Below are 25,586 nucleotides of genomic sequence, written 5' to 3' on the forward strand. Positions count from 1 at the left end.
CAGAATGAAATTATAATGTCACAATATAGAGAAATGGAGTATGTTTTGAGAATAAGAGGCTTGAAGGAGAATGTTCAGGAGAATTTGAAAGAAGAAATTGCCGCAGAACTGGCTTCTATTTTGGAATGTGATCCTGAAGGAATGTTGAGAGATATAGAAAAGATCTTCAGAGTTAATTCATGGGTTGCAAAACAGAGAAAATTACCAAGAGATGTGGTGGTTTATTTTGCTAGAAAATCACTTCGTAATGAAATTATACAGGCTTTCTATAAGCAAAGATTTCAGATTGCAGCTCAGGATGTGATAGTTTTAAAGGAAATACCTTCCAAAATTCTCAGAAAAAGAAAAGACTTTGCTTTTTTGGCTGAAAAACTTAAGAAATGACAAATTCAATTTAGATGGGATATACCTGTGGGGATAGTGGTGACCTATGTTGGCACACAATATCGTCTTAATACAATTTCAAAAGCAAGAGATTTCTATGTTACTGTTTTAAAAGGAGGTCTACCACCATCTCCAAGATCAAAAAAGGATGAGAGCAAGGCAGAAGCACAGTTGGCTGTAGGTTCAATATCATTTTTGGGAGAAGAATTATTGGTTGAATCTATGCAACAGAGTTTGCAAATAGCGGAAGACCCAAGGGAACAGAGAATTACACGTGCTGCTCATAAACGTAGAGAAAGAGAACAACAACAACAACAGCAACAACAACAAAAGGTAGATGATGGAGTTTCATCACAGTCTACTTCGGAGCCGGTGGGAGGAGCAAGGCCAAAGAGGTCATCGACTGCAAATTTAGAGGTTTTGTTCCAAAGGCTTCAACCAGCCAAGAATGGCAAAGCTTCTAACCTGGAATATTAACGGTCTCAATTTACCACAGAAAAGAAAGAAAGTCTTTCATTATTTGAAACAACACAGAAATGATATTATTTGTTTACAAGAGACTCATATTATTTCTAAAGATCAAAAATATTTGTTTAACCCCCAGCTGGGGGTACATTTCATAGCTCCTGCTTTGCAGAAAAAAGGAGGTGTAGTTATTTATGTGAGAAAGGAGCTTTCACCAAAACTAATTGATTTTGATCCACAAGGAGGATATGTCATTATTGATTTATTAATAAATGATAAAAGAACTGTTCTTGTTGGATTATACGCTCCCAATCAACAACAAAAATATTTTTACAAGATGATTCACCAGAAATTAATTTCTTTGGATTACAAGTTAGTTATTATGATGGGAGATTGGAATGGTGTTTTAGATTCAAGTAAAGATAAGAAGGGTTCTTCTAAAGCAGTGGTTCTCAACCTTTCTAATGCTGCGACCCCATAATACAGTTCCCCATGTTGTGGTGACCCCCAACCACTTATACATCACCAGGTGCCAGGGGCATGGCCAAATAAAAGGGGGAAAAAATGGCAGACAACCTTATTTGGCGACCCCCGTGAAATGGTCGTTCGACCTCAAATGGGGTCCCGACCCACAGGTTGAGAACCACTGTTCTAAAGTCTCTAATCATGCAAGACTTCCTAAAGCTTTTTTTGATTTAAAGGATGATTTAGAACTTAGAGACATTTGGAGAGAACGGAACATTGAGGAAAAAGATTTTACCTTTTTCTCAGATAGGCACCAATCTTATTCTAGAATTGACTTTTTTTAGTTACTAATGATTTCTTTTCTAGGGTGAAGAATACCAAGATATTTCCTAGAATAATTTCAGATCATAGTCCTGTATGGTTGGAAATTTCGCTGGAAGAAGGGACTAGAAGGTCTTGGAGGTTGAACGAGAATTTATTTAGATATGGAGAATATACAGAGATGTAGAGGTTATTTAAAGGAATTTTTTGCTTGGAGCATGAATAAGGGTACCTCGATGCCAATGGTATGGGATTCTAGTAAAGCATATATGAGAGGGATTTTGATTTCTATGAATAATGCTCATAGATGTAAACAGACTCAGAAACATAAAGAGTTGGAAGATGAGATTAAATGTAAGGAAAAGATTTGAATATCAAACCCAATGGATAATAACTTAAAGGTTTCTATAACTCTGCTTAAGGAGCAATTTAATATGTTAATAGCGGATCAGATGGCAACTAATTTGAGGTATATGAAACACAATACATTTTGTAATGCAAATAAACCTGGTAGATGGTTGGCTTATCAATTACGTAAGAAACAGAAATCGAGGACTATAGATAAAATAATTTATAAAAGTAAAGAAGTGTATGAACAAAATTTGATTAAAAAGACTTTTTTAGATTTTTACTCAAAGTTATACCCTAGTGAAACTATACAAATTTCAGACATAGAAAAATATTTACAGGAAGCACATTTTCCTAGATGTACGATTGACCAACGTGATAGAATTAATGGTTTAATTACTTCTGAAGAGATTATTTCTGCAATTAAACAAGTGAAGGTTGGCAAGGCTCCAGGTACTGATGGACTAACAGCAATTTATTATAAGATGCTATCTGAAGAAATGATAGAACCATTAAAGGAACTTTTTAATGACATTTTGTTGGGAGCAGAGCTACCTCCATCTTGGAGAAGAGCCTTCATATCATTGATTCCAAAGGAAGACCAGGATCTGTCCCAACCTAGAAATTATAGGCCTATATCTCTTTTAAATACAGATTATAAGATTTTTGCAAAGATACTGGCAAATAGATTAATGTAGGTTTTGAAACAATTGATTCATACTGACCAATCTGGATTTATAATGGGAAGATATATGAAAAATAATGTAAGACAAATTGTTAATTTAATAGAGTATTTGGATACGAACAACCAAATCCCTGCTGCTTTAATATTTATAGATGCTGAGAAAGCTTTTGATCAATTAGACTGGAAATTTTTATTGAAAGTCGTAGAGGAAATGAACTTTGGAGACAAATTTTTGTGTGCTCTCAAGGCCATATATCAGCAACAATCGGCACAAATTATAATTAATGGGGGATTAACAGATGTATTTAAAATAGAAAAGGGTACGAAACAGGGTTGTCCCTTATCCCCCTTGCTATTTGTATTAACAATGGAGATTTTACTTATTAAAATTCGAGATTCATCTAGATTAAAAGGAATAAAAATAAGTAAGATTGATTATAGGCTGAGAGCTTTTGCTGATGATTTGGTTGTGACATTATGCCATCCAACAGATTCAGTCAGAGACTTGGTTGAAATTTGAGCACAGTATGGACAGGTCTCTGATTTTAAGGTGAATAAGAATAAAACTAAAATATTATTGAAAAATATGTCTATGAAGGGAAAAGATATTATAGTTGAAGCAACAGGTTATGAAGTAGTTAATAAGGTTAAGTATTTAGGAATATATATTACAACATCTAATGGAAAATTGTATAAGAATAATTATGAACGCTTATGGGTAAAAGTACAAAAAGATTTAAATGATTGGCAAAAATTACAACTATCGTTACTGGGGAGAATTTCAGTAGTAAAGATGAATGTTCTACCAAAGTTTCTTTTTTTGTTTCAGATGATACCTATTTTAAAAAAGGATGCTAACTTGGATGAGTGGCAGAAGGGTATCAATCTGGGGTGGGAAGAAATCAAGGGTAAAGTTTAAGATTTTACAAGACGCTCGAGAAAGAGGTGGACTTAAAGCACCTAATTTGAAATTATATTATGATGTGGCCACTTTAACTTTAGTAAGTGACTGGCTTAATTTAACAAATAAAAATATTCTTGCTCTTGAAGGTTGGGATTTATTATATGGTTGGCATGCATATTTAATTTTTGATAAGAAAGTAGATCTGGTTTTTAAGTCACACATTTTAAGAAATGCTTTACTTCGAGTTTGGAAGAAGTATTATTATAAGTTAAATTATAAAATACCTATTTGGTAAGGTGACCAACTTTTTTACAATGAAAAGGAGGACACAAATAAATTGAAAAAAAAATATTGTAAATAAAAAAACATTTTATTCATTGCAACAATAATACAAAATACACTATAATATGATAAATGCATAATAAAAAACATTTGTAACAATAACATTTTATATTGTAATTATGCTTACATGCCACGCCCCCGCCCGCAGCCATCCTGCTAGCACTAGTGCCCCACCGTGTAGAGCAGGCCCCGTGGCTTCCAAAGCACCAGCTGTGCTGACTCTGGCCCTGGGGGACAGCCTGCCATCGACACACCCCGCCTGCAGCCACCCCACCAGCATCACCGCCCACCCTGCACAGCCCCGTGTAGAGCAGGCCCCGCGGCTCCCACAGCATGGGGGCAGCCGGCCGCTGCCGCCCATCACACCCCTGCCCACAGTAGCCCCGCCGCCCCTGCCTCTTGCGCCCACAGCCATTATTGCCCTAGCAGGACTGAAGATCAAGAGAAACTTACCATGGCATCGCCGCTCCAGTCTCCTCCAGGTATCTTCAGGACTAACTAGGAGATGGTGTAGTTGGGTAGCAGGGAGGGATGCAAAGTTCCTGCCAATTCGCCTTCGCTACAGACAACTTGCATATGCAAAGTTTGCGGGCCAGGTGTTTTGGCGCACTCAGCAGCAATTCCTATTGGCTTTCAAAAGCCAATAGGGGGAGTAGCACAGCTCATGCAAAAGATGAAAAAAAAACATCAAAAAAAGGTTCTAAGCGTTCTATGAGAAAAAAAAGCCCTGCAGATTAGTCTTCAAATATCAAAAAGAAGGACATGTAGGAGGACACTTTTCGAGGGAGGACAGAACTTACAAAAGGAGGACTGTCCTCCCTAAAGGAGGACGGTTGGTCACCTTATATTTGGGGGATTCCTGGACAAGCAATTCAGGGGGTTTCTAAGGGGGTGAATTTTGATAATATTTCGTATAAAGAATTACTTATTTGGTCAGGTACTGATTGGCAACTAAAGTCTTCAGATGTGCTAAGGCAAGAAAATATTTTACAATCTTGGTCTCAATATTTGCAAATAGTGGAGAGGTGGACCTTAGATAAGAAAGTGGGAATTACTTTAGCAGATGAAAATTTGGTAATTCAGATTAAAGATCAGAAATATGCTCATTATTAAAAGAATTTACAATGAGTTAATAAAATTGGATTCGGAAACAGAGTTAGTAAAAGATTGTATGATTAAATGGGCCCAGAATATTCAGGAACCGATTTCATTGGATTTATGGGAGGTAATTTGGATTAGAAATGTTAAATTTACGCAGGCTCAAAATTTGAGGGAAAATTTTTATAAAATGTTTTATAGATGGCATCTGGATCCTAAAAAGTTGTCTTGTATGTACCCGAACCTGCAACCTAAATGTTGGAGATGTGGTTGCTTGGATGCAACCTATTTTCATGTTTGGTGGACTTGTAAAAATATTAAAGCCTTTTGGATTATGATTTGGTGGAACATTCAAAAGGTTTTTAAAAGGAAGATTAAGTTTACTCCCCAGTTATTTCTTTTGGGTATTTTTGTGGATTTTGATGCTAAAGAAACTATTTTAATGTTGAATTTAATAACAGCAGCAAGATTATTGGTGGGTCAATATTGGAAGAAAGACTCTCTGCCTTCTTTAGAAGAATGGGTATTTAAGGTTTCTAATTTAGCAGAAATGGCTAAAATTTCTGCTTATTTAAAGGACATTCACAAGAGAGATATGTTATTGTATGGAGAAGATGGATAGAATATGTTCAGAAGAAATATGGAACTACAAAGTTTCATTTATTTTATGAGTAATGGATTTGTTTATAAAATTATGATGTTAAAGTTTGAAGAGAGTTAAGGGTTAGTATGATTTTGGTTATTGTATAATTAGTAAACTTAAATAGATTATGTTTAATATGTTTGTATAACCCTGTACTTGGCTCTGGGAAGTGGGGGGGAGGGGGGAGGATGGGTTGGAGGTTAAATAGGTTAGATAAGTAGAAATAGTTTTATTGTATATAATATTGATGTTTTAATTTGGAGAGAGGAATTGCTCGGGCATCTCCCCTGGACTGCATCCGGAGTGAGAAGATAGGTGGAAGGGGAGAAGTAAGTAGGAAGGTTGAGGAGGAGAGGGGGAGAGTGAGGAAGAAGAGGGAAAGAGGGAAGTGAGAGAAGAGGTTAGAGGGTGGATGCAGTTTGGGGGAAAATGGGTGAGCAATACCAAAAGTTGTGTGTATAAATTTATTTTACTCTTTATCTGAAGTATTTTTTATGAATGTAATGTAAAATTGAAAATAATATTTTTTTTACAAAAAAAAAGAATTCTGGGAATTGAAGTCCATGGGTCATAAAAGAGCCAAGGTTGCCTACTCGTGACCTAGCTTGTTTTGTGAAGACATAACATTACAGTTTGTTTTATTATGGTTTACATGCTGGATGGGTAATTCTGGGAGTTGAAGTCTAGACCTCTTAAAAGTTTCTGTGGGTGAGAAACACTGTTCTAGCATATAATGTTTGTAACATTATTGGCAATTCTCTTTTGGACCACCAAATCTGAAGACAACATAAGAATAAAACCAAGAAGCTGCTAAGATGAACAAAGAAGAACATCTATATGGCTGGCTTCAGATGTCTCGCTAAGCCTTGTTTAGCCAAGATTCACTGAAGAAACTAGGATTAATAAAGGAGAATATTTGTAGCTCAGGGTTGAAACAGCCCCTTGAGCTTGTTTGTTTTCTTGCAGATGTTTCATTATCCAAACTAGGTAACATCATCAGAATTGCTGGATAACCTCAAGGCATCTATCTCCCTATGGTTTTGGGATATCTACTACTGAAGAAGACAGGTAGTCCTCAACTTACAACCACAAATGAGCCCAAAATTTTTGTTGTTTAGTGAGACATTTTTAAGCGAGTTTTGCCCCATTTTATGACTTTTCTTGCCACAGTTGTTAAATGAATCACTGCAATTGATAAGTTACTAACCGGTTGTTAAGTGAATCTGGCTTTTCCATTGACTTTGCTTGTCAGAAGATCACAAAAGGAGATTGCATGATCTTGGAACACAGCATGGGTCCTAAAGATGAACCAGTTGCCAAGCATCTGAATTTTGAGCACATGATCAAGGGGAAAGCTGCAAAGGTCGTAACTGTGAAAAACAGTCGTAAGACACTTTTTCCAGTGCTGTTGTAACTCTGGTCACTAAATGAACTGTTGTAAGTCAAGGACCACCTGCATTCAACTAGTCTCTAGATCTCTTGTATGAAATCTAAGATTTTGCAACTGTTCACCTGGACTAGTTTCCCTTTTATTTATTCGTTCATTCATTCAATTTCTATAGGTGCCCATACTGGTCAATGATTTGGCGATGATGTCATTGTTTATTTTTCGCATGTTACCTTAGTCCAGACAATACAGTAGCAGTTTGCTCATGGTTAGACAATGCTTGCATGTTACATTTTTATTTAAAAAAAATAAACCCTGCTGTGTCAAATTTTAGATTTAGGTCCTCCCTATTGCAAGAACTCACCATTTTTGTTTTTTCATTCTCCCCTGGCCCCCGTTAATTTGTTTCTCCAAATTGTTTTGTTTCTCCATCCCCCGCGCCCCCCTCCCCCGTTATTTATAAAGTAATAAGGGCGGGATAAAATATCTAAAATAAATAAAACTCTTTTCTTTTTTTCTATTTTTTTCTCACTTCACCTCTTCTTCAGGACACTGCCCGGTTCTAAGGGAAAGGCGGCCCTACTAGACCTCTTCCCCTGACCACCCCGCGCTAAACCCGCCACGCCGCAGACCACGATCGCCTTCCGCATTGCTTTGGAAAGCGAAATCGAAAGCGGCGCAAAACTGGACCTTCCTCCCACCCAGGCGAGCTCCGCCACTGCGGAGGCTGGATTTTCCACTCGGCCCTCCTCCTCTCCTCCTCCTCCTCCGCCCGGCTTTTCCCGTTCCAGCAAGGGAGCCAAGCGCTCAGCCTGCCCAGGTACCGAGCGTGGCGGCCGGAGGGAGCCAGCGCGCTCACCTGTTGCTCGCCTCCTCATTCTCGCGGGGATCCTTTTTACCGTGCGCGTGACAGGATTAGAGGGGAGGCAACTCTCCCTTGGCCCGGTCAGCTATAGGGAAGAGGGAAGGTGAGAAGAGAAGAGGACCAGTGGGGCAAACGCATTCGCGCTCCCGAGTGTAAGTAAACCAATTGCCTATTTTCTACGAAGAAAAGGACGGGTTTGAACATGATAAAATTACTTCTTTCTTTTGGAATTAATGTAACTCTGGCGAGATCTTTCGGCTGTGTACGGGTAAAGATGACATGGGGATTTCGACTCGGTCACAACTTGTGTTTGGAAAATGTGCTTTTATTTGTGCTTTTGTAAGCGTGCTGCTTGGGCATGTAGGAAGTATTTTATGCATCGCATTTATACAGCTGGGAAGCTAAAAACTAGGAACCATTTATACGAATTTAGGCATTAAATAGCGTGATCTTCGTAGGTGTCTTTACATATTGATTGTCCTCTCAGTTTTTGCTTGATATACTCTTTTCTATAATGGAAATCTAAGCCATTTTTTAAAACCAAACAGTTTATGCTGCAATGTGTCCTACCTGGACCCATCTACACCCATTATTTCCATCCTAGAGAACATCAAGTTGGGAAAGGCGATAAAAATAATTTTGTCACTCTTCTTTAACTGGTTTCACATCAGTTTGCTTGCTTAAATCTGGTTGGTTAGTTTACTGGGCTCAGCTAAGCAATTATGAACATCTACTTAAAAATAACTTCGGAATACTATGGATATGAACTTGTATTTTAAGCTATAAATGTTACATGCACAAACTTAAAACTGTTGAACTTAGTATTTAACAATGGAATCTCGGATTCTTGTATCAGTCGGTTGGAAATGGATCTTATTAAGCTTGGAATACAAGAGTCTCCTTGTCTTTCTTGTCAGGAACCACCAAATGTTCCCATTACTAGTGTGGGAGAAGCTCAGTGGAATATATTTGTCCTTGGAGAGGAAGGTGAATCGGCTAGGAAATTCCCTTTTCAAGTTTGCAATGAGCTCAGGACCCTTCTTCCTTGCTTTGCAATGTAAGAGTAGCAACTTTATTCTATTTAATAGGACTGTTGCAAAGGTTAAGATAGATCTGTGCTAGAAAGTATTTTCAATGTTCTTTCTCCAGTTTAGCCTTCCAGGTGCAATGGAATTTCAGTTTCCAAAGTTTTCAGTAAGACCATAGCAATAATATTCTCTGGAGGGTACTTGTTTAGTTTCCTAAGTATTATGCCCTAACTCACTGAATTAAGAAAGAATGCTTATTTATAATAATACTTTGCTTGGAACTGAGACATTCATTTTTTGTTAATTTCTTTCCTGTACAAATGCATGAAAAATTCAAAGAATGTTCCTGACATCCTGAGTGTCTGCCTATTGTTTTTAATTGAGATTATTCTGGATTTGCCTATGCAGAAATTATATTTGATTAGTGCAAAGCAAGAGACAAGGGAAAAAGTTATTCACCTTTTTTTTTAAAAAAAAAAAGATCTTTTTTCTCCATTTCAAATAGGAAACACTCTATTTGCTAAAATATAGAGTGTAGCAAAGGTCAGGTCTATACAACAGTTCATTATAAACATTAGCTTAAGTGTTTGAATTGGTTACCATTTTCTTCTACATATTTCCTCATGCTTTTGATACGTGACTTTTGAACTTCCCCAATTGCAGTAATATTTTCTCTGGGGGAAAAAAAATAAATCTACTGTGAATGGCCTATGGGCCTGATTTTTACACTACACAGGGAGTTCTCCACTTAGAACCATATGTTTAGTAACTATTCTAAGCTACAACAGCACTAAAAAAAGTGATTTATGACTGTTTTTCATAGTTACGATCGTTACAGCATCTCCATGGTCATGTGATCAATATTTGGATACTTGGCAACTAGCATGCATTTATGACAGCTGCAGTGGCCCAGGGTCATGTGATCAGTTTTTGCGACCTTCTGACAAGCAAAGTCGATGGAGAAGTCAGATTCATTTAACAAACTTGTCACTAATTTTAACAGCTGTAATGATTCACTTAACAACTGTGTCAAGAAAGGTTGTAAAAGGGGCAAAACTCACTGGCATTCTGTTGACAATGTTGTTGAATCTAGGGAAGAAAACAATGGGGGCCACACTGAATCATACCATTGAAGTCATAGGTACTTCAGGGTAATACTGTAATGATAGTTCAAACCCCATTGCCCATATCCTGAGGACTTTATTCTAGCATCATACGGCATTCTTCCTCTGTGACATTGTTAATCTAAGACAGTGTTTCTCAACCTTGACAATTTTAAGGCATGTGGACTTCAACTCCCAGAATTCCACAGCCAGCATTGCTGGCTGTGGAATTCTGGGAGTTGAAGTCCACACGCCTTAAAATTGTCAAGGTTGAGAAACACTGATCTAAGACAAACCTATAATTGATCTTCATTTGGTTTCATTTATATGGTTGTCCATCTCAAATTCCTGACTCTGGGTGGTTAACAACAATTAAAAGCATTTTATTGAAATGAAATGTAATGCATTGCTTCTCTTCATGTTGCTAACTGAGGTCAGACTAGAGCAGTGTGCCTCAACCTAGTTAAATTTAAGAAGTTCTACAGTTCTCAGAATTTCACAGCCAGCATACCGGGGTCCCTGGGAGGCCTTAAAACCTGACTTTGGTCCCTGACAGGTTAATGTTTAATACATTTAATGCATTTTGGGGGCTCTGTTGTGATGTGCGTTACCATTAAGATTATTTCAGTTTGGGCTATCTATGTGGTTTTATGGTTTAATTGTTTTTACAGTTTGGGGATTTTTATGCCACTCAGTGTCCATGTCATTTAGGCAGTAAGTAAGTAGGTAGGTAGGAAGATAGGTACGGTAAGTAAGTAATTTAAATAAATAAATAAAAATAGGCAATTCAACAGCTGTTCTCCAATAGAAAAGCCAAAAGCATCTATCTAACGCTATTTGGGCAGTCTTAAATATTTAAAAGTGGAAGTTTTGGGTAACTGAGATAAGAAGCTGATGAATGGCATTGACTTGTTTTGCATTATCGTTTGCATTTTCATTTATGGAATGAAGAACCCTGAATCTCCGAAGAGAGAAGCTGAGTTGAGTTTTACTGATCATGTAATTTAGCAGCCACCCAACCACTTTAGTGGTTTTTCCCTAGCAATAATGAGACAAGAAAAGTGGACAGCTGGTTTCCTGTATTCATAATCCCAGGCAAGAAAGACGAAAGGCATCCTGTGAAAACCCTCATCCTGGCATCTTGGGTGGAGTGGGCAAAAGCAGGCTGCTAGCCTGAGACTTCAGCATCAAGTTTGTCTGGATGCTGCAGTCCTGAATCACCTACCATGTTGATCTGATAGGCGTGGATTGCATGAATCAAGCTTATGGAGAAATGTCCCTGAAAAATACTTGCTTCAAAATTAGGTCATGTTTCAACTCAGTGGGGACATAAAAACACATGGGGTGTCCCTCTCCCAAGGAATTTTGGTTTACGCCTTTCTTAATGACTTTTCAGGCCTGTTAGTGGAAATTTAATTGGGTGCCACTTTTATAGATCTTGAGATTTTTGTCGCTCGCTATATTTTAAAAGTATTCTTTGTGGTAAGCATTTTAGTATAATTTGGCAATGTCTTCTTCACTATTCCAAACTGTAAAGCAGACTTGCCTCATCTAATTTTTTTTAAATTTGCCTAATTTAGTATCATCCTACTCGTAGATATTATTGGAATTGTAATCCAACTATCAAGTGGATACTTAATCAGGGAAGTATTCTGTGCAGATGCTAATCAACTAGAATCCTTGCAATGGGCTTTTGTTCAGTGCTTTGGTGTGCATATCATTTTAAGGGATCGCAGGCCCTCCTTTTTCTCTAGAATAGGCCTTATAGTAGGGGTAGGCAACCTTGGCTCTTTTATGACTTTTGGACTTCAACTACCAGAATTCCTGAGCCAGCCACACTGAAGCGGAAGGGAAAGGTTTCCAAGCTGAGCCATGCTGGCTCAGGAATTCTGAGAGTTGAAGTCCATGAGTCATAAAAGAGCCAAGGTTGCCTATCCCTGCCTTATAATATCCTCTTTACCTCCTAGCAAACCTCTTTTTCTAGGAAGATACGTTGTACACAATGCATTCAAAGAGTGAGAAGAAGAAAATGTTTGGAAAAGACAATTCTATGACTTTATTTCCTGGTGATGATATTCCACTCTTCATTTAATGTCCTTGTGATCCTGAGGCAATATGGTAAACAGTAGAGTGCTAAATATGGTATTAACACACAATTTACATCGTAAGTATTCCAAAGTATCTTAGAATGCCTTAATCTACTCTCTTAATCTTGCCAGTCATTTTTACTAGAATTCTAAGCACTGTAACTTGGGATGCAGAAGCTAGAAATCTAAGAACTTCTACAAAAAAATGTTTATTGCTTGCTTGCTTGATTTACAGGGCTTATAAACCTGACACAATCTCAAAAGACTCTGTGCAACAAGCTCCCGTCCCCCAAATAAGCCACTATATCAGAACAAAATCCAAACCTAAAATAACCCTAGAAGGCAAAGATAAAACCCCTAATAAAATCGAAAAAAGATCCCTGTACAGTCAGTTTCCAAAATGCTTTGAAAGGAAACAGTTTTAACTTCCCTGTGGAATTGCAGCAAGTACATGTAGCCTTTATCAAATGACCACTCATTCAGTGACTGTTTGAGGTTACAACCAACATTGAATGAGGAGGACTTGCAATGGGTCCTTGTAATTGTGACTATTATAGTGTCGTAGCAATTGCATAATCGTGATTTGGGTGTTTGACAACTGGCTTGTATTTACAACATTGTAGTGTCCTTTAGTTATGTGAACACTATTTGTATCCTTTCCTACCAGCTTCCAACAAGCAGGTCAATTGGGAAACTGGCAATTGTGTGACTGTGGAACTGCCAGAACTGTGTTTGAAGGTTAGCCCAGTCGCATAACATTGTGTTTTATCACCATCCCTTAGGATAGGTCCAACTTACATTGTTAAGTGGTGATTCTCTGTAGTTTCTTGGTGGGAGACAGAGATAGTCCTTATCTAGTGATTGCCTTATTTAGGGACCCTTTGCAAGTACGATAATTATGAAAAACTATTCTTGTAAATCGCCTGGAGTCATTGAGAGTGAGTTGTAGCAACCATATAGGTTTTCTTAAATAAATTTTGTGACCAATCCTCATATTTGTTTGTTTTTTTGTTCATTAAATTTGTGAGGTGATACAACCTTTACAGCAAAAGAAAGCTGAAGTAAGACTATAAGCACAATTGCTATTTTACTTAACTATTGTTTCACTTAACAACCAAGTTTCCTTGTCCCACTTTTCCACCCCATTCCTAAAAAGATGCCAGTCATCAGAGGGAGGTGGTTTACAAAGCCCAGGAAGGAGAAATGGCACAAGACTTCTTAGGTAGATTCCATTCCTTGCTCTTAGAATCCAACCCATCGCTTTCTATTCTGACACAAGCGTGATCCACGGTTCTCTCTTGTGCTAACCGAAGACTAATTCTAAAATAAAGCCTCACCCATTTAGAGCTTTTCGAATGGTGTCAACTATGGTAAAACTCTCATCTTCAGAGGCTGCAAGTATTCATTATTATCCTGAAATTACAAGAAGGTTCAGGCAGAAATATTTAAAGACCACATGGAAGCATAAACAATGCTATGTTTATCTTCTCTGGACTGTATGGTTAGTGTTTGGAGTTCTCTGCAAAGGTGCTCAGAAGGTGATCTGATTTGATGGCAGCATGTAGGATGCCTCCTGTGATCATCCACCTGTCAAGCCGTGGATCACTGATTAATGAATCAACAGCATGGGATATTTTTGACCAGAGAAATCCAATGTAATGTACATATAAAAGGGTAGATTCAAACAGTGCACATACATTGTTAAACTATGATAATGATGTTATGTTTTTTTGGAGTTTTAACGTTTTTAGGCTTTTGGTAATTAACAAGACTTCAAGCCCTGTACTGAGATAGCAGTTTGGGGTTTGGTCGGTCCAGATGTCCTGTAAAAATCTAGTAGTTCTTAATAGACATTAAAATTGTAAAAGATTTGCCCTGCCCCTTCAACTTATAACAAATGTAATTTCCTGTTTCCTCTTGTCAGATTTTTTTTTTGCATAATTGCCTTGCTATTTTATTAGAGTCCCAGTTGATCTTTTTCTTCTATTTGCAAGTGTCGTACCATTTCGTATCATTTACCATTGTATTTCTTTCCTGGGAAATCCGTTAGGAAGAAAAATAAATCCCGAGAACTGCTGCTGAAAGTCCTTTGATTCGTTGAAACTGTGACTAAAGATTATATGTTGGAATTACAACACTGAGGGACTTTTTCTGATTATTGGGGAAATAATTACTGTTCCTGATGAAAGAGAAAACCTTTCAAAGCTTATATCACTAGAGTTAAATGCTAGCACAGAAGTATTTTTTTTAAAGTAGTCTGATGAGGCTGAGGTTGGATTATAAGTACGGTAGCTGTGGTGATAACATTATTTTAAAATACATGCAACACTAGAAAAAGTATGTTTCAGCTTGGAGAATAGCAGCCACCTTGATTATATCTGGGAGTGGGCTTACCAGATGTCCAGTAAAACGAGGACAAAACCTCCTTTTCCTGTCATGTGCTTTGTCCAGCAGATATAATATTGACAAAATTAATATCAGCTTTTTTTAGTATCTTGGGCTTTTGCGATTTCTTTAAAAAATTGGGCTCCTTTCACAATGGAATTTTTTATTGTGATCAATTCAGTGTTATTGCTAGCATATGTTTTTGAAAATCAAGGTTTATTGGAAAAATATTGCAGTTGAAAAAACGCATTGTCAACTCTACAGCAAACCTGGCTGCAGCCACCTTGCTCATTCTAGATTGCTACATGAATGGGATGGGGTGCGGAGTATCTTTGCTAGTTTAAACAATTCTGTGTCCCGTGGGAACCAAGGTCATTGTATCAGTTAGTTTAGAGGGTTGGGCGTTTGTTAGAAAGCCCGCCAAACTATTTTATTAGGGAATGTGGATGATAGTGGATAGAGTAATTTCATATACCTATAGGCCTAAGTCAGGGTTTGTTGTTTTTTTTTGGTTTTTTTTTTTTTTGCAGTGTTTCACAGTAGTGTTGATCATGGATGCCAAGAAATTTAAACAGTTAATGTGTCTTCCTTTTCTCCTATTTGTCCTTTCCAATTGTCCTCCTTATTCTTTTTCAGTTAATCCTTCCTGTGCCAAACCAGACTTCATTAGGACAGTAGGTTCATGTATTTAATTTTGTTTAGGGTTTGAATCTGCAATAGGAATTCCAGTATGACATTCCAGTTGCAGCAAGATTGAAAGGGTGTTGTTGTGTGTTGTTTTTTTTTAAAAATGGCACAAAGTCCATCAGTGTACAGCTAGAGAACATCCATGTGGAAAAACCAATGGAGGACATTTAAATATTTGGAGGAATCCCCTGGGGAAGATTTCAGGCAGCTCTCCAAACAAACTGAAAAACAATCTTATTCATCTATTTTGTTTCATTATATAAAACCATCAGTGATGTGGCCTGTCCAAAACTGAGCCTTAAATTTACAAAAATTAAGTTGGAATGTTTTCTGTTCTTTGGCTTACACACACAGAGAAAGTGAGACTACTGAACTTCTTGCTTGGTTTCAACTTGACACAATCTGGTTGAGCACACCAAGAAAGTTTGTGAGCAGTATCCCCCTTCCTTAGTTTCTCTGTGACCACAGAGAGTCTGTTCAGCTCTCTCCCTTCCATTTTTCTGTCCCTGAAATTTCCTGCTTGCTTCCTGAGTTGCTCTTCTTCACATTTTGGACAAAGCTGGTTGGCAGCTCTTAGTCACCACAGAAGAGACAGAATTCTTAAGACAGAAATGGCAAGTGTGCTTTCCACTGAGCTTTCGCCCAAAGGCTCCCGGCCAGGAGAAATAAGATAAAAATCTTGGACCCAAAACTACAGCTACCCACGCTACATTGCCAGGCAGCTTCAGTAGATCAGATGTCACTTAACCTTGGGAGGAGTTGACACATATTTCCTGTCTCTTGTGTCACTGTCCACTTTTTCATCCTTCTATCTGCAGATGCAGATAGGCCTGATTCTGTCCACTGGGCCAGGTGAGTCAAGGAGGACCTGCCTGTCGGTCTAGATAGGTTTAGGTATAGGTAGAATAACAAAAAGGAGAGTGATTTCAGAGAAAGATCCTTTATTCTTCATCAGATCTAAAGGTCCCAAGTAGGAAGATGAATTTGTGCTTCTTTCAGAAGCCCTCCTTTCCTCTTGAATTTTCTTTTTCCTTCTCAGATTTCAGTGCCAAATAATTTTAGCATAATGGTACAATTCTCCAGAAAAGAGGCTTTTCTTAGAATTGCTATCTTCATAAAATTTCAAATTCAATAGCAGTAGATTGGAGAAATCATTGCTTAATATGTGCTTTTTATTATAAAATCTGAAAATAAATGTATTTTTATAAGCCAGTTCTCATTCTTTAAAAAAAAATAAATACTGGAGCATTGTCTACAGGGAACAGTTGGGGGATTTCCAGTGATCTAATTATCTAAAATAATGCAATCCTTGTTTTTACAGGTTTTTAAGGAAGCCCTCTTATAAATAAGAAGGCTTCTTCTTCTGATTGAGCACTGGGAAGTGATTTTAGTTGACATGTTAGTTTGGGATTCCTGTAAGTTCCCTTCCCTTCCCCAGCTTTGTACTGGAACTATGTCAAAAATCTGCACAGAAAAAAAAAGTAAATTAGAAACAATGTAAAGGGAAAATTATCTCTATGATATCATTGTACAGTAATGTAGAAAATGTTGGGAACTTTCCTACGGCAATGGGGCATATCATATCTAGCTCTCCTATCCTACAGTTTCTGCTATTTTATGCGGTATTTCCAGTTTTCCCCATGGAGAGAATTCCTGCACTAAATTACTGTAAAAAAATGTCTTTCCTTCCTAGTTTTTCCCCAAGTTGCAGGGTCCATTTTTTTTCAGATTAGCAAAGTGTTGATCTACTGGTTATGATAGAAGTTGATTTGCCCAAGTCTGCTGTTATGGGCTGAGGAATATTGGCTCAAAGTCACCCATGCAATTTTCATGCCTGACTTGGACTCAAACTCACAGTCTCTTGGTTTCTAGCCCGTTGTCTTAACCACTAGATCAAACTGCCTCTTTCTCTCTTTTTCTTCCTGGTGTTTTTCCTGCAATTGCAGGGTCCACTTTTTTGGGGGGGATAAGCTGAGAGAGTTAATTCATTGATTGCAACAGGCACATTTCAACCTATGTGTGAAAGAAGTCCTGGGATTTCTTTGGGACTACTTGGATCATGAGCAGTTATTGTTCCAATCAGCCATGGCAGCTATTGGTGAATGAAGTTCAAGCATGAGAAATAAATGTGATATGGAGAAGACCAAAGCAAAGGTTGTTGCTGCTTATTTTGCAGAAGCAGCAGGATAGATTAAGAACAGAGAATTGCAGAATTAAGTTCTGTCGCACTTTTTCCTCCCTCCTCCACCACCCTCATTTAGTAGGTGATAGTTGGATCACTCAGAGTGGTAACCTACATGCAAAGAGCTGTTGAAAATACGGGTTCAGATAATACCACCGGAAAATCTTAAAGACTATAATCAGTCTTCTTGGGCGACAGGAATTGACAGCGACTTGATGTCTCAGAATTAATTAAAATAGTTGCTATTTTCTATCATATTGGAAAGCAGCACTGGTCATCCATTCCAAAGAGAAGAATCATAGGTCTACAACATTTGCTTAAAATGCAATTCCCAACAGTTCCAATCAGAATTACCTAAGCTAAGGTGATAGACGTTGGGAAGTATAGTTCTGTAACAACAGAACAGCCACTGTTCCCCACATTTGCAAAAGATTTCAGTGAGTACATTGTGCTTCAGCATGGTTGATAATATTGGCACTTAAATGTATTTTGATTATCTTTGCAAAAGGGCATAAGACATGTGAAACTCCTTTCCAAACCAACGGTTGTCTAAAATACTTGGAGATTTTCTTGAATTCAGAGGTACTTAAGCATATGCAACTCTGGATCAGACCTATTGCCAACACAGGTTGCTGTAAATCAGACATATACCCTGATCACACACTGCTTTCAGCAACCTTTTGCTCTCCAGATGTGTTAGATATTAGTTCTCCTAGTCTTCAGTCATATTTGACCTTGGTGACCAGGAATAATAGTTAACATTTAGCACATCTGGAGGATAGTTTTTCAGAGGAGCTTGTTTGACATACCTCTGGTTTCAGTGGACTTTTTCCAGTTATACAGGGCCTTAAAATGTGCTGGTTTGCATTTTATGATTAGGTAGACTTCACAATTCTGCTTTTTCCCCTTCTTAAGTGTAGAGATTTGTAAGTTGCCCTTAATATATTTCTGTTGTAGTATTTCCTCTGTTGCAATTTCTTAACCAACCATAAAATATTATTCCTTTTTTTTAGGTAGAATAAGAGGAAGAGAACATACAGTAATGGAGTATATGAGTACTGGTAGCGAAAATAAGGAAGAAATTGACTTACTGCTGACAGATTTAAATATGTCGGAAGTAATTGACATCATGGAGAACCTTTATCCCAAAGGTGACCTGACAATTTACAAAGACAGCCTCATTGCTCTGCATCCGGAAAAGAACAAAAATGAGGAACGGACCGAATCTTTGCTGTTCAGCCGAAGAGAAGTTTCTTTGCTTTCCTGTGTCAAGTATGGGACTGTGGACGATCTCCTTGCATTTGCCAATCAGGTGTCAAACACTGCAAAGCAAATATGCCAGCACAGGAGACAAGAATCTGGAATCATATTAAACATGGTATGTGTTTTCTGAAACCTCCACCAGCTATTCTGCATGAATGTATTTCACATGGATCTTGGTTCAGAGCTGTGGGTTTTGTAGCTGGATTTTGGAGTCTCTACAATTTAGGTCTGGCTGATAAGATTTTGCTGATCAGCCATTGCTGTCCACAGACATTCCTATATCTAAGTATGGGAGTTAGATATTACTTAATTCCAAAGTGGTGAGATGGTAAACTTTGACTAATAGTCTCAATTACTGCACCTTATTTGAGTGACTTTGGGCCTCTCATGCTTTTTCTCATTTCCATGTGTGCCTCAGAGTTACTGCTGTGGAGAAAAAGGAGGGGAAGGTCCTCAAGGCACCACTTGAAGCTCCAGGAGAAAATTATATCGTACAGGAAAATGGATCCTGGACTGAGCTATGGTTTCTGCAAGTGGAGTCTTTAGCTTGGATTTAAGTTTTCTTTTGCAACTATAATGAACAAATCTCGGATTGCAATACTGTGATTAGCACCTAACTGAGCTTGGCTTTTCTCAAATAGGTGCAAGATTGGATTTGATTAATACTGCTAGGAGGTCAACCCCAGGCTGTAGGTTAGGCTGAACAGTCAAAAGGAGGCAATTGCATAGCCTTCCACTTAGTGCCTAAAATTTGACATGGATGTGTCAATGAAGTTGCCAGGCATTGAGCTTGATGTGTGAGGCTTTATCGTATGTTGATTTATTTTCTTAAAAAGAGAATTGCATCTATGAACATAAAACTAAAACAGTTTGCCCCTTACTAGGATGTATAAAATTATCTCCCTGTGACACCCTGTATGAAATTACATTGAAACTGCCTTTCAGTTATTCTGTCTGTCTGCCTGTGTGCCTGTCTAATTTATATAGCCACCTATCTCATCAAAGGCATCTTTTGTACATTCCCCAACTTTAAATCTCAGTAGTGATGCAATTAAAAATCTCATGTAAAAATACAGACTGAAACAAATATCTAAAGTCTGAGCATTAAATGTGTTAATATACCACTCATCTTCACCAATAAAGACGACTGTAGACAGCATACAAAATAGTAAAAATATAAAAAGAGTTTAAATTATTAAAATTATGCAGTTATCTATCAGGTATAGTGGCAGCATTCTCCTTTGTCTCCAAGGACGGCATATTTGTGAGCCCTTATTTATGGTTGCTGTTTTATCAATCCTTGCTCACAGTTGCTATTTGCAACCCCGAGGACTAGAAAATTAGGTATTCTTGACAGAAACAAATTAAAGATGGATTTTCCATAACAGGTTGACAGGAAAACAAGCTTCCTTGTCACTTCTCATAAAGACAGGTTGCCCTTTGATTTCTGTCAATTTTTTTAGATGAGAAAAAGTACGTCTAGGTCAGGGGTAATCAACCTTGGCTCTTTCATGACTTGTGGACTTCAGCTCCCAGAATTCCTGAGCCAGTTGTGCTAGCTCAGGAATTCTGGGAGTTGAAGTCCACGAGTCATAAAAGAGCCAAGGATGACTACCCCTGGTCTAGGTTATAAAACAATGGTAAGCAACAGCTGTGAGAAACTATTGGATGGAGCTAGTTGACTTTTTGGTTTTGTTTTTCATATATTCAGGACTTTTCACAAAGTTTTCTAATCAGATAGCATATCAACAATGTCTTGCCAGCTCATTCCTCATTCTGTTTTTCAACTTTAGCTTTGCTTGTGTGCCATTCAATCATGGCTTCAAACTTAATTAAACTTCTACAATACAGATTAATCTCTGTAGAGGCAGTTGAAATCCCACTATTTTAGAGCTTAAATATAGAGATCTAGTTGCTATACTTGAGCTCACCCCCAGGTATTTTGATAGCTTTCTCTTGATTAATTTTCCTTTGGAGAATTTTACCTTGTTAAAAAAAATTCTTGTACTTTCAAAGAACCAGTCAGTCTTTGCAATATATGAATGATTAGATTTCAAATTTCTTCTGCATGATCTATTCTGAGAAAAAGAATTAGTTTCTACTTCTCTGCCAACCTCCTAATACAACTTTTGAAGATAGAATACCTTGCATTTGCTCACCTCTCATAGCCAAACTTGCAGCTCTGTAGAGCAAAAGGTTAGGAGATGGCCAGAATTGCCTAACAAACTACCAAGAGGATTCCTTATGTAAGCCTGTTGATTAGGCTATTAATCAAGCTGTTGTTGCCAGACAGTTAAGTGCAATGTATGCTTTATGCAAGGCTAATCACCACTTGGAATTATAAATATTTCCAAGATGAATTGAATACTTCACATGCTGTTCCCATTTTATTGTTCTATATAAAGACTGCTATGGTCATGGAACTGCTGTGTTCTGAAAAGTAGAACATCAGCAGTGTTCTGTTAGAGACAGAGCTGTAGCTTAGAGTTGCTATCATCTTACAGGTTTTGTTTGTGAAGACCTAGATTCTGTCCTAGATATAGGTAAAACTGTTTTGAAATCAGGCTTCAACTCTGGTAACTTCATGCACATATCCATACATTTTTCATGGCAGTGTTTCAGAAATAGTTCCTTCCTGCCTCGTTTTGGTATTCCTTTATCTCTCCTCTAATCATCTGTCAGCCATAGGTGTCCCAATGGTCTTTTAACTAGATACACTAGTTAAGTGAAATCAGCCAAGGTAAAATAACTGTTACCTACACTACTAAAGGTAAGTGAGAAAGGCCTTAGATTGGGCAAAAGGTCACTGCCACAGGTACAGTCAGATAAGACACAGCATAACCTGCAATAGGATAATGGGCAGGGCAAGAGACTCAGAAGAGACATCCTAGTTTCTCAGATGATAAAGGAGGTAGAGAAGGATTGTACTTTCAGACTTGCAAGATTCTGTCAATGTAGCTTTATAACAAAGTAGAATTAGCTCATCAGGTCAGATTCCTACCTGGTTTGCCCAGTGCGGACAATATCTTGCAAGTCTGAATCCAGCTGCAGGCTATAATGTCTCTTATCTGCCCATTCCCTTGGCAGCATCTGTTTGCCCAGTCTCCCAAGATCTTTCCCACATACCAATTACAGACTCAGGCCCTAGTAATTTGCAACAGAAAGATCTGGGGGAAAATGTGAGACCTCAGAAAAAGCACTGCGAGGTAAAGGTAGATGGTTCATATTGGCTAATTCAGGTATGTGTATTCCAGTAAACACATCTGTATTTCACTGTAAAAAGGTTGTGAAGGAGTATTGTGTTTTGACTTTTTCCTTTATCTTAAACATCTTTAAATAGATCAAACCCAAAAATGGGCGTTATAAGATTGACTCAGATGTGCTTCTATTTCCTTGGAAGCTAACTTACCGAAATATTGGGACTGATTTCATTCCACGGGGTGCTTTTGGGAAAGTATATTTGGCACAAGATACAGAAACCAAAAAGCGGATGGCTTGCAAGCTGGTAAGATTTCTTAATTACATTTGGTAATGCCTGTGACATGTTGGGCCTTCTCTATAATGCTGAAATAGATGAGACTATTTGTCCCTTTATGATAGGAACAAGCATTTTGTAAATGTAGTTATTCCAACATGCATATGGTTGACTCAAGTTTTGAAACTCTATCTAAGTAGGACATATCCATTTTTCTTCTTCTTTGGAAGAGACTCCATGTATATATCATCAGCAAATGCTGAAGCGTCACATATGTGAGATGGGTGGATATATAAATTTAATAGATAAATGTAATTATGGTAACAACCATCTGGAGGTGGATAACTATGCTGAAACTAATTAAGTCTGGTCAGGATAAGAAAGAATATCACTTGAATAGTCTTGGTTTGCCAATGAGAGATCCATGGAGGAAAGATAGAATAGCATTAGAAGAATGAGTCAACCAGAGCTTATGCCCTTTGGGATGGGATGGGATGGGATGTTCTAAGCATTCTATCATAAAAAGGATAGGAAGCTTCTGCATAGGTAAACTTATATAGTGATGACGGCATTCATGTGGTTTAAAAAGACATATCTATTAACTCCTCCTATATAGGTTTTCTAAAGAATATGAGTTCTGCCACTAATCCCTCAGTTCTATAATAGAAATATATAGAAGGATTTTTATTTCTAATACTTTGCCTGAGTTGCTGTATTAAAGCAGTAATTTCTATCAATAGTCCACAATCCTGATGTCATCCCCTTCTTCCTGCTAGATACTCCATCATTCTCTGGAAAAGTTGTTAAGAAGATGGGTGAAGATCAAAGAAAGCTGGGCTTTCTCTGTCTATTATTGAGAACAAAGGAAGATTCCCCCTCCCATTCTAGCTAAATATGCTGAATTGGTTGGGGTCAGTTTGCCTCCCCAGCATCAAAAAAAGATCTAGCTTTTCCTTGGGACTCGAGAGAGGAAGATTGAGATTGAATGGCTTTCTGGATCTGCTTTCTTTCCAAGTTAGATTTCCAGATGATTATGTGAACATGGGGTAGTATTCCACCATATAGATCATCAAATTAAGCTTTGCAGGCATTCTAGCAGAACAGTCTTTGCTTGGACAGTATAAATTAATCAGCTTATGTTTGGCATTGTAGGTCCCAGTGGAGCAGTTCAAGCCATCAGATGTTGAAATCCAAGCTTGTTTTCGCCATGAAAATATTGCTGAACTTTATGGAGCTGTCTTATGGGATGAGACAATCCATCTCTTTATGGAGGCAGGAGAAGGAGGCTCTGTCCTAGAAAAGATAGAAAGTTGTGGGCCTTTGAGAGAATTTGAAGTCATCTGGCTGGCAAAACATATTCTCAAAGGACTTGAGTTTCTTCACTCAAAGAGAGTTATTCATCAGGATATCAAACGTAAGTTTGCATAGTCCTTATACTGTACAATATAAACTATATTCAGGATAACCCCAGCTTCTTTTAAGGTTATTGGGAGGTTATTTATTTACTGAAAATTACTTGGATTTCTGCACCCTAGGGACAAAGGATATCCAATTTATCTTTTATTAATACATTTTCATCTGCAGTGAGTAGATAGTAAAGTAGAGAATATTTTAAGGACAATATGTTATGTGGAAATGAAATAAGGTGAATGCTAGATGGGCTCCATGCACTGCAAATCCTAACCATGATTGCTCTAAAGCAAGTCCCATTAAATTAACAAGAGCCGAGTGTAGTACTGCAGGCCACTTTAGCTGACTGTGTTCAGCAGGTCAGCGGTTCAAATCTCACCGGCTCAAGGTTGACTCAGCCTTCCATCCTTCCGAGGTAGGTAAAATGAGGACCCAGATTGTTGGGGGCAATGTAAATATATATATATATATATACATTACTTACTGGTGTACACCGCTTAGAGAGTGCTTGCACTTGAAGCGGTATATAAGTCCCATAAATAAATAAATAAATTCAGGAATCTTGTTCACATAAGTAAGCATAGGAAAGTTGGGGTGGCTGAAACTCTTACTGGATTTAGTCAGCAGTCAGAAGCTTGCTAGCCTACTGTTACTTTGGAGGTCTGCAAGTTCCCACTGGTATATAGGTTTGCTATTAAAGAACATTATGAAGTTTTTTTCCTTCCCATACATTTATGTTGTAACCCCTTGAAAAGAATAGAGTGATGCAGTCAGGGTTAAACATTCTGAGACTGGAGGCATATGTCTTCTGTTTTAATTAGACAAATTCTGGACTCATGCATACCACTAAGCCATGTCTTGCCCAGCCATGATTTTATATTTACTTAACTATGATTTTACACTCCAGAAGACAGGCTTCAGATACAGAAGGATCTGGACACACTTGAACACTGGGCACTAACTAACAAAATGAAATTCAATGGTGAAAAAAGCAAGGTTCTACATTTAGGCAAGAAAAACCAAATGCACAAGTACAGCATAGGTGGCACCATGCTCAATAGTAGTAACTGTGAGAGGGACCTCGGAGTCCTAGTAGACAATCACTTAAATATGAGCCAGCAGTGTGCTGCAGCTGCCAAAAAGGCCAACACAGTGCTAGGCTGCATTAACAGAGGGATAGAATCAAGATCACGTGAAGTATTAATACCACTCTTTAATGCCTTGGTAAGGCCACACTTGGAATACTGCATCCAGTTTTGGTCACCACGATGTAAAAAAGATGTTGAGACTCTAGAAAGAGTACAGAGAAGAGCAACAAAGATGATTAGGGGACTGGAGGCTAAAACATATAAGGAACGGTTGCTAGAATTGGGTATGTCTAGTTTAACGAAGAGAAGGACAAGGGGGGACATGATAGCAGTATTCCAATATCTCAGGGGCTGCCATAAAGAAGAGGGAATTAAGCTATTTTCCAAAGCACCTGAAGGCAGGACAAGAAGCAACGGGTGGAAACTAATCAAGGAGAGAAGCAACCTAGAACTAAGGAGAAACTTCCTGACAGTGAGAACAATTAATCAGTGGAACAGCCTGCCTCCAGAAGCAGTAAATGCTCCAACACTGGAAGTTTTTAAGAAGAGACTGGACAGCCATTTGTCCGAAATGGTGTAGGGTTTCCTGCCTGAGCAGGGGGTTGGACTAGATGACCTCCAAGGTCCCTTCCAACTTTACTATTATTATTATTATCAATCATCGCACAGTCAGCCAGATGTTCAGACTGGATTTGGCATTATGTCTACCTATCGAGTCCTTACCCAGGACCTGGGATAGGCAGATGTGGATGTTTGATGGTATTACAGATATCGTCGCAGGATGGAAGCAGTTCCTAATAAGGCCGCCTTTTGCAATTGACTAATAGCAATTTGTCAATGCCAATGGTGTTCAAGTGGTGCTCCAGTTGTTTTGGGATTGCACCCAAGGAGCCTATGACTATTGGTACTACCCTTGCTTGCTTTTGCCACAGTCTTTCTATTTCTATTTGTAGGTCTTTGTATTTTGTTAT

General features: G+C 38.1%; 1 protein-coding gene across 2 annotated transcripts in view; it reads left to right on the forward strand.

Annotated features, from left to right (window-relative positions):
• Positions 1 to 25,586, forward strand: part of MAP3K8 (mitogen-activated protein kinase kinase kinase 8) — a 55,960-nt gene that overhangs the window by 13,702 nt on the left and 16,672 nt on the right. The window contains exons 2-6 of one of the 2 annotated variants that reach the window (XM_039363808.1): positions 7,591 to 8,059; positions 8,825 to 8,964; positions 18,393 to 18,757; positions 21,983 to 22,147; positions 23,270 to 23,531. In XM_039363808.1, coding sequence (XP_039219742.1) covers positions 8,835 to 8,964; positions 18,393 to 18,757; positions 21,983 to 22,147; positions 23,270 to 23,531 — 922 coding nt within the window. In that variant the 5' untranslated portion in view covers positions 7,591 to 8,059; positions 8,825 to 8,834. Of the gene's footprint in view, positions 1 to 7,590; positions 8,060 to 8,824; positions 8,965 to 18,392; positions 18,758 to 21,982; positions 22,148 to 23,269; positions 23,532 to 25,586 lie in introns of those variants that run through there. The other variant, XM_039363817.1, reaches the window with a different exon arrangement.

Source organism: Crotalus tigris, unplaced genomic scaffold (genome assembly GCF_016545835.1).
Source record: "Crotalus tigris isolate CLP2741 ecotype Arizona unplaced genomic scaffold, ASM1654583v1 scf7180000017591.2836849, whole genome shotgun sequence".
NCBI lineage: Eukaryota > Metazoa > Chordata > Lepidosauria > Squamata > Viperidae > Crotalus > Crotalus tigris.